Genomic DNA, 22,019 nt, shown 5'->3' with positions numbered 1-22,019 from the left:
GCCACAGAAATGTCCTTCTTGACCAGTGCCATGCAGAAGAACACATTCAGTGCTATGAGCTGCAAATCAGTAATCGGTTCAATCCAAGGGTTAGCTATCATGGCCTGTCACATGCCTGCCAGTGGGGCATGCAATCTGGTAGAGGCTAATTCAGATTAATTTTGGGATGCAGCCGAAGCCAGAACTGAACAGCTTGGTTCAATTGTTGGTTCACTGTCAGAATGAGAAATGGCTGCAAATGGCTCCAAGACGTGGCTGCAAACATAAATCAAGTGATCCTTGAACAAGAATCTGAAAGGGAATTCATTTATGGGTTATGAGAACTTAACCTATGGACTATGAGAACAAGATTCTGGTTGCAGTTGCATGATCCATTATTTTCACTGACACAAGCCTGTCTGCTTGCCTAGACATTGACCCTTTTTTTTGCACAAACTGTCTTTATTGGAAACCAGATAACTTTGTTGCTAACCAGTGAGAGTGTGCATTATGATGGAAAAAGACACAACTGCACTAGCAGTATGAAATCACAGGTCCACCAGTGGGAAATTAGAGAATGTTGAAAGTTGACATGGAAAAATGGTTTACGAAGGAAAAACTGGCCCAGAGGCAAGAAAGATGGGTTAGCAGAGAAACACGGCTTCAACCAATCTGTCTAATGTAGTATGCTAGCCACAGGTTAGGTGTGGGAAAATAAGCACAGATATCAAGAGAGAGCATAAGTCCAGCTAGCATAACAAGCTCAACATTGGACAGAAATGGAATAATATATTTAAGAAGACTTCTCAACTATGTTAGGAAAGCTTTGACACAGGCCTGCTAGTCAAAAATGCATCAAAGCTTAATTCAACAAGGACTAAATAGAGGCGATAATATTGGGCTCTAAAGATGAAAGGCATAAAATGAATGCCTTGCTCAAATATATATAAGGCTTTCAATGCCATAAAGCTAGTGGCTAAGATTATAGTCTAAAACATGAATTTTAGAAGTATTAGACGTTATGCTTGTATCACTGCAAAAACTTAATTTCATTTCAATTCATTCATTTGTCCACATAAAGGCATTTAAATAATTTAACTAGCTCATTGGCAGCATGGAGTCACTTTGGGTAGTTAGGGTTAAGGTTAGGGTTAGGGTTGAGGTTTCAAAGCTCCAGAGATCAGGTTACTGTCTATGTGGAATTCCTCATGTTCTCTTTATTTTTTGATAGATTTTTACTAGGTTCTCTGAGTTTCCTTACACTGTCTGCAACCATGCAGGTATGTGGATTTGCTATTAAATTTCCCCTACAGTAGGTGTTTAGGAGTAGGTGAACGTGTTTAAGTTTTCATGGTGCCTTATAATGGGCCGGTGTCTCCTCTGAGGTCAATTCTTACCCCTTTTGCCCAGTGTTCCTAAGACTGGCTCAAGATCCATCACAACTCTGACCAGGATAAAGTGACTAACGAAGATGAATGAAGACTACTGCTAAAATATTAACCATTATCTCTAATATTCAGATTGGTATACAATTGTTACTTCTTTTTTAGAAATCACTAGACATGTTTGATGGAAAATTTAAAGTTTGGTAGGCATCTCAGATAATTTGAGTATTAACATTTATGATTTTTAACTGCAGACTTAAGTTTGTGTTCATGTTCATGTTCATGTTCACCACTGCCTTTCTTGCCGGTAACCACCACCCAGGACAAGCTTCAGAAGTCGAACTGCACAGCAAGTGGAGCAGTCCATAGCATTACGGCATGCTTCCTCGTTGTTCTGTGTTTTCATGTGTTTTGTTTTGAGTCATATTCTGTTTCCACCCATGTCATATGACTTTATGAGTCTCACCTGTTTTCAGTTTGACCTTTTATTACTTTGCCTATTTAAACACTCTCTGTACTGTACCACCTGCTACCAGACCTTTGTTTCTTGTATGCTATCTTGGTTGTGACCTTACTCCATCTATTTTCTCAGTCTTGTCTGTCCCTGTTGGGACAGTTCATAAATCCCCTGACCTGTGTCTGTTTTTCAATTAAGTCAAGTTTTAAATATAGACAATGAGTTCCTGCACTTGTGTCCACACCTGTAGCCTAACACTTTTAAAATCCCTAAGCAATTAGTGATCATTTTATTATTATTCTTTTTTCTTTAGCTTTAAGCCCTCTTATTTGGTGCAGTGGGTGGATTTACTGCCTTGTTGCTCCAGGGTTCCCAGTTTGATTTTGAGCTCATGTTACCATCTGTGGAGTTTTGCATGTTCTTCCCATGTTCATGTGGGTTTCCTCTGGGTTCTTCAAAAGAAGAACATGCAAAAAAACAAAACAAAACAAAAGAACAAAAAAAGCATGCAACTGGCTATGTTTAACATGCCTATAGTTCTGTTCCATGCATAAGTATGGTGAATTGTTTCAATTTTGTAAAACATTTCTGCTTTCCTTATTAAACCAGTCTATTACCAGTTTCTAATTACATAAGTGGTTTCTTTCATTTCCAGTGTGATGCACAGTATTGATTTTGCCCAAAGGCTTGTAATATTGATTTGACTGAACACAAAACACCATAATTGTTTGTTTTTTCTTTCATACACATTTAATGACTTCCTGTGTTTGTTTATATTACTCCAGAGGCATATTCCGAAGTTACATTTGTGTTTCTGTGCAGATTGTGCAGAGTGTTTTGGTACTTTGGCTTAGAAATCCAGAAAAAGAAAATAATTTCAAGTACTGAAGGAAATTAGAATTGAAAAATGAAGTCACTCTCCTATCAGCTATTGATAATCTGTTGAGATCAGGAATATGCTGGTTAAAAAGATTTAAGTTTAGTGCAGTACACTGATTATCAGTTGTGAAGACAAGAAAAAGCATGGACTGCTGCTTAAGTAAAGGCTTGTATGGCTCAGACTGGGTGTCTCTCAACATTAGATGCAAACCACATGCACCGTTTTGGCCTAATGTTTGGTTCAATGCTTTGCAAATACACATTAAGCTCAGCCTTTATGTTTGCAAGACAATTATGTGGTAATAACAGTTTTTAGAAAATGATAACATCATTGGGTTCTATCTCATGGCAAGTGTTTGGAATATAAAATAAAATAATGTACTGATGAGCTTTTCAGGTATCCTGTATGTGATATCACCCCTTTTCTACTTTCTCAGGCATATTTCTTCCTCCTTTCCTCTTAATTTTACAATTGCAATGACCTAGTGATAATATACCAATCGCAAACAAACAGCACAGTGCCCATCTCCCGCATAGCAATAACTTACTAGGGATTCATTGCCCTTGTCACTCATAGTGAATACATGCATAATAAATCAATGGTGTGATGAGGCTTGTCTCCTTCAGATCTGCTCATTTGGCAGACTCTTTTATCCCAAGCAACTTCCATGTGAGGCAAACTCTAATCCGCTCGGATACAGCTGGGCTGTTGAGGGTTACAGGCTCAAGGGCCTAAAAGTACATTTCTGCCAGTCTCTGGATGTTAAAAAACTTTGTGTTCACTAGTGCACAACTTAACTGATGAACTACTGCTTCCTCATTAAAGGAAAACTACATTAAATCTTCAATCAGAGTAATACTCTATGTGGTCTTACAGCGTTTCTAATAACTTTTATCTTAGACAACATGAATATAACTTAATGTGTATGCCCAATTAGGCAGAAGCCATGAACAAAATAAATGATTATAAGAGGGCTAGATCACTGCATCCTTTTGTATTCCGTTGTGTGTCTTTACTTAATTAAGACTTACAGCTTCACTGAACTTGAACACTGAAATTTAAGTCTGCTAGTAACTGAATTTCTATATACACTATATTCAGGGAAAAGGGGACTACTGAGTACACAGTAACCTGGTTAATGCTCTATCTCTCTATGAGTAGCCAGTGCAAGGGGTCATACCACAAATCAATGATGTGTAGTTTATGTGGGATTTAAAAAGTGATAGAAGGTTAAAACTGTATTCAACACATGTTTCATGTGATATTTCAAATCTAAATATGAACGTAAGCGGTGAACTTCTCTGTGTTTATAAGTACATTGTACATCTAAGTACAATGCTGTATCTTTTGTATATTGCCAAACATATCGTATGTCATGCTGTCGATCCTAAACACAAAGCATATTTATCAAATAGGGTGTGTTACTGATGAGTATGATCATGAAAAATAATATTTAACTGTATTCTTTTTAAAAAGGGTATTTTATTAAAAACTATAAAGCTCTACACTGTTATTTAAATTTTAAGTATAAGGGACCAAGCCCTTAAAGGTTATAGGTAATATATTGTTATTCTCCAATTGGCACACTAAAAGGGTATAAGCAAAATTTTGACCAAACTGTACCAAGTTCTGCCAATGCTGTAGTGCCAGCACCTTGTTGTTAATTAAATTTGCATATTTGCTACTCCTCCTCCAAATAATTGACAGCTGTCTAAACGATAAAGCAACAGACAACAGCACAGGTCACATAACGTACTCTTACCTAAAGTTATGGCTTTTCTTTCCTGTGATTGCGTAGACAAAAATTGTAGGGCATCTGTAAAAGAGTGGCTCACTGAGTATGGATGATTGCCTGGCCCTCAAAAATTCTGCTTACAGCTTTAATTATTATTATTATTATTATTATTATTATTATTATTATTATTATTATTATTATTTTTATTATTATTATTATTATTATTATTATTATTATTATTATTATTATTATTATTTTTATTATTATTATTATTATTATTAATGGTGCTTGCAAAGCAACATTCTTGTTATTATGCCAGACAAAACTTCGGAGCGTAACTTGTTCCGCAGCTTTTGTCCTAGACCCATGAATGAGGTGTCAAATTGACCGGCTTATTGAGGAGAGGTGTGCTATGACTTTTATAAGTGATCGAAATTCCGAAATTCACGGTACGGAAGCTCAAAGTGGCTTTTTTTCCCCATAAACTTCCATTATAAATTTTGGAGGTTTATAACTCGACAAGTTTTCAAGCGATTTACACCAAACTCAACCAGCTCCTTTAGGTCCTTACCCCATCGGGTATTCACGTGACGTCAAGTGTAGCCCCGCCCCCAAAATAAGCAAAATCAAAAAGTTAACACAACATGGTCATGTCATATATCAAAACACTCAGCATGATGAGAGGAACTTACCGCATATTATTATTATTATTATTATTATTATTATTATTATTATTATTATTATTATAAGCAGTAGTTGTAGTAATAATATGCAGCAGCAGGATTATGAAAAGGCAATATGTACTGTACCTTTTGCAAAATATATAGAAATATATATTTTGTGTGCTTAAATTTATATACTCCAACAGTTTTGTACAAGTAAGTCTTTACATTTCAGGATGTTAGTTTGAAACATAAAGAACTAACATAACTGTTAACAGCTTTTTATTTGACAAAATCATGCAAATCAATTTGACTGATGCTCAAGCAGAGACATGTAGACTGTAGCTGTGTGTATTGCAGCTCTGTAAAGTCGAAAATGTAATTTCAACCTAAATTGATTTTTCCTTATTTTGAGACATGACCCAGATACACACCCCTCCTGGCGGGGTGGGGTGGGGTGGGGTTGATGGGTTTCTTGCAGATACTTTCGAATGTATACACTCTTCGCATGTTCTACACATTAATGTTTATCCTGCTTAGGTGTTCCAACAGGCTGACATCAACATAAATCTAATACTTTCCAAAAGTAGCAAAGATTATTCTAGGATCAGAATGTCAAAAACTGTACCACATAGGAAGTTTTACCCAAGTTTCTGAAGAGCATCACATTATATCTATTCCGCCTTGTGCAGTTTTCTCAAGCTCTTTGTGCCCATGATATTGTATTTCAGGCTGCGATCAGAAGATAAGACTCTTTACTCAGAGAGCGTATAACAAAAAAGGCTAGATCTTTTTGGGCCAATAGTATTAAAAATTTTAAATTGTGCTTTATGGTCAGTAAAGGTTTTATGAGAATTCACTAAAGGCCATGCAATTAACAGTGTGAATATACATGCAAATAAGATTTCAGTGAGATGGCTCAATTTGAGCTCTCCTTATTGAAACTGGGATAACTGAATAACTACAGAATCAGAATAATCTTTGCAGAAGATTTGCATTATCCAAATTGCACAGTGGAGTTCTCAGTTTACACACTAAGGTCCAGGTGAACACTATTACCAAAGAAAGTAGTGGTATATTGAAAAATTGAGGAAATATTGCAGGATACGTTCTTTTTGTAATGTAGTTATCCAACTAAATATGAGTTCTTTAGTCAAAATAAGCAAATAGCATGTTATAAATAGATACAAAGAACGATATATATATATATATATATATATATATATATATATATATATATATATATATATATTTTTTTTTTTTTTTTTTTTTTTTTTTATTTTTTTTCACAAATGGTTTATCTAGAGCACCTTGCACCTATTATTAGTAGTAGCAGCTGTAGCAGTATTGATGCTGGTGTCTTCAGGATACAATGTGTTACTCAACTCTAATAGTTTCATTGACAAGCTATTGATAGGTGGCAGGTTTCAGTCCTCCCATCGAATATCTCCACTGTCACAGCTGTTCACAGGGCACTTGGGAAAAACAAAGATCACTTTCATAGATCTGCAATGCAATAGAAGCACCCTCCACCACCACCACCACCACCACCACCACCAGCACCCTCCACCATTTAGAACACACCGTTTAGGACACACCCACATTTACTTCAAATACAAATACAAATACAAAAGTGACGTGACATACGGCTAAGTACGGTGATCCATACTCAGAATTCGTTCTCTGCATTTGACCCATCCAAAGTGCACACACACAGCAGTGAACGCACACACACACAGCAGTGAACACACACACCGTGAACACACACCCAGAGCAGTAGGCAGCCATTTATGCTGCAGCGCCCAGTGCTTTTACTGCACACACCTATTTCCTATAAAGCCAAATTATAGAAAGTGTTCCACTTAAGAGAGAGATATTATATTGATCTAAATATTGGCCCTGATCTAAACTGTCTATTATAGGAACATTAAGGAATTTGCTTATTGCAATAATAACATTTTTAGGCTGACTTTACAGCTAATTAGAAATTACAGTTGATAGATAGATAGATAGATAGATAGATAGATAGATAGATAGATAGATAGATAGATAGATAGATAGATAGATAGATAGATAGATAGATAGATAGAGAGAAAGATAGATAGATAGATAGACAGATAGATAGATAGATAGATAGATAGATAGATAGATAGATAGATAGATAGATAGATAGATAGATAGATAGATAGATAGATAGATAGATAGATAGATAGATAGATAGATAGATAGATAGATAGATAAGAATACAGATGTGAACATATCCTTATTTTATGTCAGATTTGAGAGTTTTGGATGTCTTTGAATCAGTTAAATTTTAAGTTCAGGAGGCTGATTTCTGTAATTAAGACTAAGCTCCCTCTAAGCTGCTAAACTGCCATGTACCTTGGTGTTGCTGTTAGTAATGAGATTACTTTACATGCTTAGAGAGATAGGCAAGAGGAACACTGGCATGATTTACATGCTTGCAGGATCAATTAGAGGACTCCCTTTAGCAGCCAATTACTCATCAGAGACATAACCTCCACAGCAGAAGTGAATCTGAGGCACTGAATCACCAGCAAAGATAAGGAAAGACCTCAGGAATGGATTTGATGAACCAAAGGGCAGCAGTGCTACAGGAGGAAGTATGATGACCATGCTCACTCTGGAAACTTTTTTGCAAAAGTAGAGTTGTGCCAAGTATACAATGTTTTTCAATTAATTTAGTTAACATTCCTATGCAATGCAAGCTAAGGAAGAATATAGATATTGGGCTTTTCACACAAAATTTCCAACACTGGCAGTTCTCAATTAGATTTCAGTTAAAGACTTTCCAGTCACCAGAGCCTGAATACTCTCACCCATTAATTACTAATAGTTTTACTTTCTTATATATTGAAACTTTGTCAATACTAGCATAAAATGCATAAAACACAAATATGCCAAGGTCAGCGAAAAAATCAAATAGTCAGCACTTGGATGTATGGCTACTAAACATATAATGAAACACTTAATCACTGTATGTGTAATCTCCCGTAGATGATATTACACACACATTTTCTTCACAGACACAATGTCACAGTTTAATAAGCTTTACATTTATATTTACATTTGAAAAGCAAGTTTTCAAAAAAGCAATAAGATATAAAATATTGTTCATTTATCCATAATGATTTATTCTTATTTACTGTATTTGTTTGTTTGATTAATTGGTTGGTTGGATGGTCGGTTGGTTGGTTGGTTGGTTGTTTTTTGGTTCAATGTTCAATGTAACCTTGTTCAGAGTTCAGACCTAATCAATCACCAAGCAATTTGTGCTTTTACAACCCCCATTTCAAAGTTTAATCCTCTTTAATTGCAAAACCAATCCAATTATTTGACTCACTTCCATCTCTTTCCCCTTCACATTTCAATTCTCTTACCAGATACTTTGTCTAGTGAAAAACAGATCATATGGTTGGTGAATGAGATAGTTAGGTTTTGCGCCCTTCAGTGTTATAATGCATGATTGTATATATGCTGTGAGGAGCAGACAGAATATGAAATGTGTGTCTTTGTTTTTCATTTCATTTTCCTGCTGGCAGGGGACAGTGTAATAACATAAGTCACGTAGAGGAATTCCTCCAACTTTAAGGCGGTGCTGCGTTATGGCCCAAAGCCACCCTATTATTGCTTTTTTCCCTGTTGCTGTGTGTTGGTGTGGTAGCAATCCCCTCGATGCTCGATCACTGTCTTATCAGGTGCTGCTGTCTAACTGCATCTTAAAAAATGACCTAGGGATTGAGAGAAACGAGAGAGGTGATAGTAATCCTCCTCCATTTAAGTTGTCAGTGGTGAAACAATCCATTACCTTTGAGACATTTCTACAACAATGTAAACCTTTAAAAAGTCAAGCATATATCATCACTTGTAGCATGTTTTTTTTTAACTCACCCATTAAAAAAAGCATTAGGGTCAATGCATTCAGTCTAGTCCGGTGTGGCAGAATTCTATATCAGCTATTTGATGAGTATGATCGATTTAAGTGTCTTATCATTGTCATAAATACAGTATATGTATGTATATGAAGACCTGACCATGGTACCCATGAATGACTCATCCTTAAACATGTGAAGCACACAATTGTCTAGAATATCTTTATATGCTGAATTAACTGTGTGCCAGGCATTCTTACACTACAGCAAGTGCTCTTGTGGCTTAACGAGCACAGAGCTAAACAGTCATATCCCAAAATTTAGTGGAAAGCTGTCCCAGAAGAGTGGAGGCTGTTACTGCAGCAAAGAGATGATCAACTCCATGTTAATACCCACAGTGATGGAATGGGATGTTCAACAAGCATATATGAGTGTGTTATTATACAGTGTCATAAATACAGTGTCGTAATATATTCTGAACACATAAATAATGAAGATATACTGAACAAACATTGAGAAGGTAAGAAATATTTGATATGTGCAGTATAGGTTATATTTCAAATACTGGTGTTATGCCCGGTTATATGATATTGTCTGTGTCAAAAATTGTTGGGAAAACCAAGGTTAACACATTCCATGATCAGTGTTGTGAGATTGTTTGATATGATTAGACACAGTGCTTGAGGCTGCCATCATTGCAGTAGGACTTTGGGAGCCATACTGATCACACAATGATTAAACAAGGGAGTTTAAAATGATGCAACTGCTTCAATTTTATACTGTGCAAGCTGCTTGGATTGTAAAAAAAATATATTTTTATGTTTTTTTGATCTTTATCTCTCTCTCTCTCTCTATCTTTCTCTTTCTCTCTCTCTCTCTCTCTCTCTCTCTCTCTCTCTCTCTCTCTCTCACTCAATTAACTAGAGCATCTAAGCCTTTGACACTGTAATAGTTAGCCTCTCTGGAATCAATGTCATTTACTTAATAAGCTTTTTTATGTAAGATAGTTTATTATAATTCAGCTATACACTGATAAGCCATAACATTAAAATCACAGACAGCTGACGTGAATAACATTGACATTAACATCTCATTACAATGCCACTGTGGGATATAGGGTCAAACAGATAACATCAAGGGTGGGATATATTAGGCAACAAGTAAACAGTCAGTTTTTTAAAGTTGATGTGTTGAAAGCAGAAAGAATTAACATCATCTTCAAAACAAACAGGGTTGTTCCTGGTATTAAGTGGTTCGTACCTACCAAAGTTGTCCTAGGAAGGACAAACGGTGAAGCAGCAAGAAGGCTCATTAATTCAAATGGGGAGCAAAGTCTAGCCTGCCTGGTATCATCCCACAGACCAGCTGCTGTAGAACAAATTGCTGAAAAAGGTCATTCTGGCTATGACAGAAAGCTGTCAGATCACACAGTGTATCACAGCTTGCTGCATATGCAGCTACATAACTGTAGAACAGCCATAGAGTCCAATCTTACTCCTGTGCACTGCTAAAAGTGCCTACAATAAGCATCAAAACTGGACCATGGTGCAATGGAGGAAGGTGGCCTATCCAACATCAATGAGGTGTTGACTTGTCCAAGTTCCCCAAATCTCAAACCAATTTATAATCTATGGGATATGCTGGAAAAAAAAAACAAGTCCAATCCATGAATGTCACCTTAGAACCTACAGGACTACTGCCAGATACCACAGCACACCTTCTGCGGTCTTGTGGAGTCCATGCCTTTGCAGGCCAGAGGTGTTTTGGTGGCACTATTGGGATCTACACGATATTGGGCAGGTTGTTTTCATGTTTTCTGAGGGGTGTATATTTCTAAATAAGAAAGGGTGAGTGAGAAATGTAACAGTGAGAAATTCTAGAGTATCCATATTGATAAATGTTCAATCAAATGAAGCCACATTCAACACATAAATTGCAATATTTCTGCTAAGGAAATAACAGCATAAGCAAAAATAATGAGATAACTTTTCATTCCTTTAACACAAGCCTTTTGCACAACACTTTAGCTTCACGGCAATGCTCCAAAGCTCCAAAGACTTGAAAATAAAAATAATAATCTTCTACTAAATGTGTCTTATGAACTCTTGATCAAGATCATAAACAGTCTAGTGACTAGATGAAAACATTGCAAAACATTGACACATTTTAACACTTAGAGCTGACTTATTTCACACATACAGTATCTCTATCTGCTTACAATTTCAGCATCTAGCTGAGAAGTTTGCTTTCTAAAGAGTGAAACAGTGGTCCATTGTTTCCTCCTCCCCAAAAATATGCCAGTAGGTACATTTGCCATGCAAATTGCCCCCTAGGTGTGAATGAGTGTGTGCATGTTGTCCTGCCATGGACTGGTGTCCCCAAAAAGGGTGTATTATTATTTTGTCCTCAGTGATCCTGGGATAGGCTCCAAATCTAACACAACATGACATGACCAGGATAAAGAGATAACTGAAGATAAATAAAGAAGAAAATGAATGAAGAAAAATGAAGAAGTGTAATACTCTATACACCAAGACATATAGACTTACAGTATGTATATAACTAATTAAACAGCTATATTTCAAATCAATGGTTTTTTGCTCCAACACTAAGAAAGGTAAATTTGTATGAATGTAACTATGTTTTATCAAATGATGCCAGATGTCAGAAACATATATCAGCAAAGAAATGCACTAAAGTTTCATTTATTTCATTTATAGAATGAAGCAAGGCTGACTAAATCTCCTAAAGTAGTGGTGTTCCACAAGGTACTGTTTTAGGCCCACTGTTTTGTTTTTTTCTTTACATATGCTATATCTGGGTAAAATAGCTTCCTCAGATTTCTAAAGGGGTTTATGCCCTCCGAAACGGTTTCGAGACGGATATAAATCCGATCGCTCAAACCACTTCAGGAGGTGGTCTGGGACGCATTTCAGATGAAACTGGACAGGTGTAAATGCATGTGGTTGTTCAAGCCACATACGTCAGCGCTATACTCCTCCCAAACGGAAGTACATCACTCGCAGATGACTCACGAGTCGTGCATCGCGCCAGAAGCAAATATGTTTTCCCACCAGTGCTGGCTCCGATCTTTCACCCAGGTGTCTCATTGGGTCTTAAAATGCACTGCTGCTGCCAGCAAAAATGCAGAAAACAGTAAACGCATACACCAAAGCGAAGCGTGTTCCATTTCAATTACCCCGGAAATGAGGTGAAATATATTTGCATATTGGGTGGGAGTAGAAAGATCAGATTGATATCCGATTCGCCAAGACGCATTTATTTGGCCTAATGTAAATGTAACAGTTCTAACAAATCAGATAGCTATCGGATCAGAGACAACACATGAAGTGACCAGGTGTAAAAAGGCCCTAAGAGGGGCCAGATTAATAAAGTTGAGGAATTATCTAACCACATTACAGTAGCTAAAAGTAAACTTTCTAATTACATAGTAATTCTGGTAACTCTGGTAATGATTATATCACTTCTGTTTTATCTTGTACAGAAGTAAAATACCTTATTGTGATTATTGATGCTTTCTTTCATCTCAGAAATATTGCTAAGATAAAATAAGATTACCAGAAAATGCAGATTGCCATGATGCAGAAAAATAAGTCCATGCTTTTGTTACTTCTAGGTTGGATTATTGTTATGACTGAATGTTCCTCTTTGAATGTCCAGAATGCAGCTTTTAGAGTCCTTACTAGAACCAAAAGAAATGGCCACGTCAGCCCCATTTTATTCCAAATCAAATTTTGCAGTGATGACAAATTAACACTATCGACCAATAAAGCAAACTTTTGGTCTGCCACGCCAACTCTGATCAAAAAGCACAGGCTATTTGTTGGTACCTCAAGTAGTAAAGACAGGAGGTAGAGCAGGAGGTAGAGTTTTTACTTACAAAGCCTTGCAGTTATGGAACAGCCTTCCAATAAGTGCTCGGGGCTCAGACACAGTCCCTGTGTTTAATTTTAAGCTGAAGACATATTTTCTTCATCAAGTACCTACTGGCCTTTTTTGGGTAGTTTTTCTTAGGTAAAGGAAGAGACCTGGAGGGATCACAGGCAGTGTATTGGTGAACTGGACGTTTGAATTTGCCCTCCATCACTTATCACAAACGCTTATCATCACTTATCATGACACTTATCCAAACTTCTTGGGTCACAGGGAGCCTGTGCCTATATCAGGCATCATCGGGCATCAATGCAGGATACACCCTGGACGGAGTGCCAACCCATCGCAGGGCACACACACACTCTCATTCACTCACGCAATCACACACTACGGACAATTTTCCAGAGATGCCAATTAACCTACCATGCATGTCTTTGGCCCGGGGAAGGAAACCGGAGTACCCGGAGGAAACCCCCGAGGCACGGGGAGAACATGCAAACTCCACACACACAAGGCAGAGGCAGGAATCGAACCCCGACCCTGGAGGTGTGAGGCAAACATGCTAACCACTAAGCCACCGTGCCCCCTTGGCCTCCATCAAAAAAATAGATAAAAAAATAAAATAGATCTCATGTTAAACCTAGAATGAATAAACTGGTTAAACAATTGCATTTTTTGACCATATAAAGTACACAGTTATAGAAGGGAATTATTTTGATTTATTTTTATATATATATATATATATATAATCATAGTAGCCAGTATTAGGATTCCCTGGTGGACCAGCGGCAAGATCCTGCACTCTCGACATGGGCCACAGTGCTGTCCCAAGTCTGAATAAAATGGGAGGACTGTGTCAGAAAGGGCATCTGATGTAAAACCTGTGCCCATTCAAAAGATGTGGAATGGATGATTCACTGCGGCAGCCCTGAACAGGGAGCAGCTGTAAGAACATTAGCTGATGTCACCCAGACGAGGATGGGCTTCTTGTTGAGTCAGGCTTCTCTCAAGGCTTTGTCTTCTGTCATCTCAAGGAGTTTTTTTATGCCAGTCACCTCTGGCTTACTTATTATTGCTAAATTTATGAATTTTTAAAATGTATATCCTGAATTTATGTGCTTCTCTATAACGTCTTTGTATCAATGTCCATTGTTAAAAGCACTATATAAAAAATTAATTGAACTGAACCTAGAGCAATGTTATGTTGTGATTATTCTGAATCCGAAATGAAATAAGGTTTGTATATTTTGCAATCATTTCAAGAAAATTTCATGCTGCTGATAATACTGTAATGACACCAAAATAAGAAATGAAAAACCTTATAGCTAATAGATAAGAGACATATGACAGAATAGGAAATATTACAGAAAAAAGATGTCAGCTTCATTAAGACTTCACTAGGACTACGGTGAAATATTAAAATGATAATGAAAAGTGAAATGTCCCAGAACAGTGACTGCAGTGATATTAGAGTCTCTTCCTGAGCTTCTATGCATTATTAAAGAAAGAAAAGCCTTTCTGATGATCCACTGATCCAGGCTGGAGTGACAGTCTGATCTAAGTACGAGCTTTTACTGGGCTTCTGCAGGTTACATGAAGAGACAGGACCTTATACGCTATGCTATATACATATAAATTAACCTCATGTCCAATTGAATGACAGACCGTTCTCAGTGACAATGACATGACGGTAGTGTCGTAGTGTGATTCGTAGCATTATGAGGGTTTTGAAAACATCAATATTCAGCTAACATCAGTTCTAATGGAATGGCAGGGTGATTGCCAGTAAGTGGATATTTTATATAAAACATAGCATTACACACACTAGATCAGTGTCAATGCAGTGACAAAAATACTATCAAATTATATCATGTATATACACACAAATTGCCTAGGGTCCTGCAGTTATATAAAAAAATAAACAAGAAATGTGTCACCGAGCCACATTACCAAACTGAAGATCATGTGGTTATTTCACTTACAACCACACCATACAACCATGTTAAAAAGAACAATCTGTAATGAACATCCAGAAAACAAATTTCTTTTATCACATAATAAACAGCATGGTCATCCCTCACCAGTTTCTCTTATTTATCTCCCTTAGTAAGTTAATAAGACCAAAAAAAAATGGTGAAATGAATGAATAATGAAATCCTAAGCCTTCCTTCCAAAAGCGTTCCTGTGTTGGTTTCACTGTATCAGAAAGGAGATCATAGTAGAATGAGCATATTCATATAAACCAGTGCTTTAAAATAAATCTACTTTTAGAGCCATTTTGCTATGGAAAAGAATCAGCACCAGCAAACAATATCAATAATTCGAGAAAGCTGCTTTATTAAAACACATTCATTGCACAAACTATGGCTGAGACTTTAAAATGTCTGATTTTGTCTCACTTTATTGATGAATTAAGTAAATTCATTAGTTATAATCAAACCATTACACCAAGTTACTTTCATAACAGGAATTTACAACCAAAGTTTATGGCAGTAAGTTAATGAATGGCGCCCTCTGGTGGTACTGCTTATGTATTACTACTCTATGTAGCTGCTCAAAACCAGGGTATAGAGTAGTCATAATATCTCATAATTTAATTCATATTTAGAATAACACATGTAAATATTATTAGAAGGATTGATTTGTTGAGTGGCTATAAAACAAAACGGACTCGTTTAAAATACTTTTTGGTTTTTATGTATATGTAGAAGACAGAAGGAAAGTCAGTAAAGCATTTACAAATTTACAAACGGCTACCGAAGCCACATTAAAACAAAGTCTGACATCAGCTGAGTCTTTTGAGGACCAAAGCTGTGACGCTGTTCCCAGTCACACCACCAAACTGGAAACGTGGTGTAGGCAGCTCTTGTAGTAGCTCGAAATCTGCAAGATACACACTGATGATGAATATTGTGAGATACATTTTTTTTGCCACATTTCAGACATTTTTACATGAATATAATTACTCCTAGAATATAAAATACGAGGCTTATAATAGTTCCTTAAGATCAAGAACACACGGTTCTCAACGCACAATTAGGGGATTTAAATTGCATGTGTGTTCATTAAATACGAGTAGATTCGTGATAATACTGGATCTGAAACAGCTATAGTTAGAATGTTATGCTATACCATTATGTACAATAATATCACAGAAAAAGTAAAAAGTGCAATCTGTACGTATGCAGGGTCGAAACCGATGTTTACACCCTCGTGATCAGTTTAATATAACCGATAGCAATTTGGCCAAATAATTTAATATCTGCACTCCCACTGCAGTGTTATATTACATATCATTCCCTAAAAAGGTGAAGTTGCAAGAAGATACCCCAATATACGGTAATCAGCTTTTAGACTGTTTCGATTTTTTTACTTTAGTGGATAATGCCTTTCTTTTTTTGGCAAACATCTAATTACTCTACTTTTAAGTTCACTTTAGTTTCTGTACCTGGGCTGAAGATCTGCAGGAGCTGCTCTTTGGTCCAGTTACAAGAAGTGATGATAAAATGTCCCTGTGGCTTTAGAGCTGCTTTCAGTGAGGACATGTACTGGAGTTTTGCAATTTCTCGGCCTTCTGGGTTTAAGCTAATGGCATCAAAAGTTCCCTTGTCTATACACAAGTCAAATCCTTTCAGCTCAGGGCTGGGGTTCAGAAAATCCTGCTCCTATAATAATATAAAAGAGCATACTCAGAGCATATTTATGGTCATTTAAAAAAAAAAAAAAAACAAGTGCAGAAATGTTTGTATTGAAGTCTAGTTAACCCCTGGTTAATGATGTAAAAAAAAAATACTATTAGGTATTGATTTAATCTGCATTGAATTTAATGTATAATAAAAATTTTTTAAAAAGTCACAAGGAAAACTATCTTTGCAGTCATTTTGGTGAAATATATTTATGCTGCTTTTTTTAAGTAGATATGTGAATGTATTTTAATAAAGTCTAAAAGTATTTTGATACAAAATAATAACTATGATTCAGTCAAAGTGATACTTAATGAGGTTTACGCAAGACGTCACGCTTACACTGTGCATTGAATCCCCACTGCACTCTGCACTTTTTGTTATTACTCTGTACCCTTTCTTGTATCCCTACTGTATTTTACATGTACAGAGCAGCTACACCTCATTCCAGATTTGGTCCCATTTTGTTGTTCCACTATTCTAGGAATCCTTTCTACTAGATGTTAGTGTGTGGCTGTGGGGATTTGTGCTCATTCAGCTACAAGAGTACTAGTGAGCTCAGGCCCTGCTGACAGGTAAATGGGGAATCTGTGCAGGTTACTTGAGTTCTTCCACACCAACCCTGGCAAACCATGTGTTCCTGGACCCAGTTTCATACACAGGGACATTGTCATGCTGGAACTTATTTTTGCCTCTTCCTTCCAGTGAAGGGAAATTGTAATTCTGCATCTTACAAAAACATTTAATACAACTGTGTGCTTCCAACATTGAGGCAATAGTTTGAAGAAGAACCACAAATAGGCGTAATGGTGATTTGTCCACAAACCTTTGGCAGACTAAACCTAAATATACAGAATAGAATGTAGAAAATGTGTCTAAAAATTACTGTCACTTTTTGTTGTCACTAAAATAAATACTGAAAGTGTTTGAAAGAAAACAATGAAGACCTCTTACCTGAACGTTAATGTTTGTTAAACCCTCTTCTGCGAGGATATTTGTTGTGAGTTCTACTGAGGCACTGGAATAATCTAATCCAGTAAGGTTCAGAAATCCATGCTTGGCCTTAACAGAAAGCATTAAAATGAAATAATAGTAAATAAAAAAAATTTGATTTTATTCATAATTCATTGTACTGGTATATTGCAACATACCAGTTCTACAAGGAAGACACCGTTTCCAGTGCCGATGTCCAGTATGGAAGCAGTTTCAGGTATATTCTGTTTCTCCATCCACTGGATTACACGGTTCATACTTTCCTCTCCAAACCTGAGGACAGAAAAAAATCAAAGCATTGGACTATTGTATTGGATTATTAAGAAAGTGTGAATGTTACAAACGATTGCACTTCTAGTCTATTCTAAACCCCACAGCTGGCACAAAATGGACTCACAGTACATTTGAACAGAAATAACTACCAGACACACCAGCCATGATTATTATCTACAAGATTTAAAAACTCAACCCAAGTCCAATCCATGAAGGAATATCACATATAATAAAGACTTTACCATATTTCTCCAACATCTCCAATGTCTCTGTAGGTCTGGAGTTCCCTGCTGTAAGCATTATCCCAGCTAGACAGAGAAAAACAAATGCTCAGTACTTTATAGCTATATTCTATAGTAGTAGGAAGAAGAGGACGAGGAGGAAGAAGAAAACTCACCTTGTTGATTCTGACTTACACAAGTGAATCAAAACTTTCAATACTTATACATAAATTTCACAGACTGACATTGAGAAACATTCTGCAGGTTACAGTTTCAACCTCACAGTGCAAACCTCAATTAGATTTAAGAGTCGTTTTCTAAGAATCGATTCAATTAAAACCGTTTAGATTCAGCTGTAAAATGAATCAATAATCGGTTATTAATAAAGAAAGGTCTGTTTAAACTATCTACATCACCAAGACTTCACTGACAAGGACGTTACAAAAGCACCAAAGCTAATGTATAAATAAGACACATATGAGATCACATAACTTATTATAAGTATTCACATAGTGTTTATGAGCAACCACAAAGTTACACAACAGAAGTGTTAAAGTTCACATTTTAGAGAGTCCGAGAGACGAGAATACTCAGAAAATGCTCACTATTCTTTTGTTCCGAGTATCGATGGAGCAAAATCCTCTCCAGAATCAGTGCGTGATCCTAAAGAGGTCTCCTGAACATGTGAGGTCTCTGAAGCCATTGCTGAAACTTTAAACATGGCGCCTGGAATGAACCATTTTCATAATAAAAGTAGCGCGTGCACATCATATACTGTAAAAGTCCTTCTATTTACACACTGATCTTCACCAAAGAGTCAACAGTAAACATCAGTAAGAGAATTTATTTTGAATTAAGCTACTTTGTGCACGTATGAACAATCTTATTTTAAAATGAAAATATACATGAACAGTTATGTTTTTCCCAATTAAACAATTAAAATAACTATTTAAATAAATTAGAAAATAACTTTAACTATTTTAATTTAGATTCATTAATCTATTAGTTTTTACTTTCACCAACATCTTTAACTCTCTCTCTCTCTCTCTCTCTCTCTCTCTCTCTCTCTCTCTCTCTCTCTCTCTCTCTCTCTCTGTATATATACATTAATATATATTGTATATACATTACTTTTTGCCCCAAGATCACATCAATATGAATATCAGAAAGAGGAGCTCATATCATGACAAACTCATATCGCTTCCCAGGAGTAATGAGCATCCCAAGAGCATCTGGTTCCCTTTGGTTAGTTCAGGAACCATTTCCTAACATTCTGGGAACGTTTGTTTTTGATCATCTTTGATCTTTGTTCCTGAAACACAGAGGACTTTTAATCACAATGTTCTTTTATGGTGATGTGACAACCGACAAGTATTTCAGCAAATACGTGGCTTTTATTCAATGTTAGGTTTTTTTTGTTTGTTTTCTTTTGTAACTTTGTAACGTAAGTACTTCTTTTTTTTAATTAATGCCATAAACCAACAATACAATGAGATATATTTTTTAAAGTACAAATACACAGCAACTAAAATAAAAGAAATAACAACAACTATGGCAGAGGACAAGAACTATTATTATAACAAACAAAAGGAAAAGGCTGCTACCCTATACATCATATCTGCTTACAATATTATAAGCTCGAATTGTCTTTTTGCTTCGACAATTACACAAAACAGAACAATAAAGCTTGAAATCATTTTTAAAGCAAAGAAAATTTGGTTTGGAGTCAGACCATTTCATTTTATGAATGTGAAATTTTCCCACTAATATTAACAATTGTATGAAATATGCCTTCTCTATTTCAATCCCATGATCATTGAAGTGTATCATTATATCGAGTCCACTCTCGATATTCAATGTTCCACTGTAATTCAATGTTACATTTTTTCTTAATTAAATTCTCCACCTCAATCCAAAATATTTTTTATGCAATGGAAAAAAATAAGAAAAATAGATTCCTTTTCACCTTTGCAGAAATTACAGGAGTAATCGATATCTAATTAAAACATTCCAGCACATGTTTTACTGGGTATATTCTATGCATTATTTTTAAAAGAATTCTTTTACTTTAGAATTTATCCACTGTTCGCCAAAAGCTTTACGCCAATTCACCTCCCCAAACACAGAAGACCAGAAAACATGAGCTGGAGGATAAACAATATTATTAAGTATATTTCTAATATAGTTATTTGAGACTCTATTTTGTAAAATATTTGTATCACCAATAAATATTTTACCCTTGATATCTGTAAAATTAAAATCTTCCTCCTGTAATGCATTCCTCAGAAGAATCAATACTTTTTTGGGGAATTGCATCCATTACAACAGCAAATTCTTTAGGTCTAACTGGTATTTAAAATTTATTCAAAAATTCTCTATGTCAATAAATTTCCATCATTATTTAAAAGCTGACTAACTAATATAATATTGTTTTCAACCCAGTATTAAAAAAAGGGAGAGATTTATTTTTGTATAGGATGTCTTTGTTGTTCCAAATATAATATCTCCTAGGTGAAAAGTTATGCTTATAGGTCAGTGTCCATGCCATGAGAGCTTGTTTATGAAATTTTGCTAGCTTAACCGGTATTTTTTTGATTGAATAATTACACTTTAATAAAAATGAGAGGTCACCCAATTGCTTGAATACATAGTTGGGAAAGGAGTTCCAAATACTGTCTTTATCTTTTAAATATTGAACAAGCCAATTTATTTTAAATACATTGTTTAAAGCATCATAACACTTCTAAACCACCATGATCTTTGGAATTGCATAAAATTTCTTTTCTCGGATAATGAGGCTTGTTTTTCCAAATCAAATCAAAAAGCATTTTATCTAATTGTTTGGTAACTTTAGGGGGATTGTCTAATGATAATGACACATATACTGACCTGGAGATCCCTTCGGCTTTTGACAAAATCACCCGCCCCTGAATTGACAAATCCCTTTGTAACCACATATTAAACTTATTCGTTTTGTTAATAATTGGATTAAAGTTTGAACTATTATGCAGATATTCATCTTTACATATAACAACTCCCAGATATGTTATTTGATTTGCAATTAGAATATTACAAAGATTAGGTAAATGACGAGGAAACAGAACTGACTTATTCACATTCACGTTATTCACATTCATTCTTAGCCCTGATACATCTGAAAAATATTTTATGCATTTCACTGTTTTAATGATTTCATTCCTATCTTTCACAAACAAGGCAGTGTCATCTGCAAATTGACACAACTTAAATGTTTTTCCTAATGTTGTAATTAGCTGAAAATGTCCTCTCTTTTTTGATGTGAAAGGCCATTATTTGTGTTGCTAATAAAAACAAAAAGGGTGAGATCGGACATCCCTGTCTAATCCCTCTATTTATTTCAAATCTTCTAGATGCCCCACTTGCTAATTTTACAGAACTGGTACATCCTTTGTATAGAGTTTTAATAGCTTTTTGAAAATAACTGCCAAACCAAAAAAAAGTCAATTGCTTTAAATAAAAAGTTGTTCTCTATGGTATCAAATGCCTTGTGAAAATCAATAAAAAAGATAAAACTATCAACTAAGACATATTCATTGTAGTCTATCATATCTAGGATCAATCTAATATTATTACTAATGTGCCTTTCTTGAATAAATCCAGTCTGTTCCTCATCTATAATATTTTCCGATCCTTTTTTTTAGTCTGTTGGCAAAAATTAAAGCAAATAGTTTGGCATCATTATTTAATAGACTGATGGGTCTCCAATTTTCTGGTTTTGGAATTAATGTAATAACACCTTGTCTTAAAGAAGCGGGCAATTCCACCTTTTCAACAGATTCTATGAAGACAACTAACAAAAAGGGAGCTAATTTATCTCTAAATATTTTATAGAGCTCACTAACAAGTCCATCATTACCTGGAGAACGATTATCTTTGAGGCTGCAAATACACTCTTTAACTTCCTCTAATCTTAAATCACCATCAC

General features: G+C 35.6%; 1 protein-coding gene across 1 annotated transcript; it reads right to left on the bottom strand.

Moving 5' to 3' along the window:
* Positions 1-15,566: 15,566 nt before the first annotated feature.
* Positions 15,567-18,814, bottom strand: eef1akmt2 (EEF1A lysine methyltransferase 2). The gene is made up of 6 exons (XM_027172086.2): positions 18,661-18,814; positions 18,077-18,142; positions 17,720-17,834; positions 17,523-17,630; positions 16,334-16,550; positions 15,567-15,768 (listed from the first exon to the last, which is right to left on the bottom strand). Exons 1-6 carry the CDS (start codon positions 18,774-18,776, stop codon positions 15,671-15,673), a joined length of 720 nt encoding a protein of 239 aa, XP_027027887.1. The 5' UTR covers positions 18,777-18,814; the 3' UTR covers positions 15,567-15,670.
* Positions 18,815-22,019: the final 3,205 nt, after the last annotated feature.

The sequence above is a fragment of the Tachysurus fulvidraco genome, chromosome 12 (assembly GCF_022655615.1).
Source record: "Tachysurus fulvidraco isolate hzauxx_2018 chromosome 12, HZAU_PFXX_2.0, whole genome shotgun sequence".
NCBI lineage: Eukaryota > Metazoa > Chordata > Actinopteri > Siluriformes > Bagridae > Tachysurus > Tachysurus fulvidraco.
This window is presented reverse-complemented; position numbering and strand designations above follow the sequence as displayed.

Bases quoted from the DNA above. Each gene is read 5' to 3' on its own strand.
- eef1akmt2 (XM_027172086.2), bottom strand. From the start codon at position 18,776: ATGTTTAAAGTTTCAGCAATGGCTTCAGAGACCTCACATGTTCAGGAG. The intron at 18,143-18,660 runs GTGAGCATTTTC...TTCTCTGTCTAG, and splicing joins ATACTCGGAACAAAAGAATA to CTGGGATAATGCTTACAGCA. The intron at 17,631-17,719 runs GTATGTTGCAAT...CTTTCTGTTAAG, and splicing joins GTGTCTTCCTTGTAGAACTG to GCCAAGCATGGATTTCTGAA.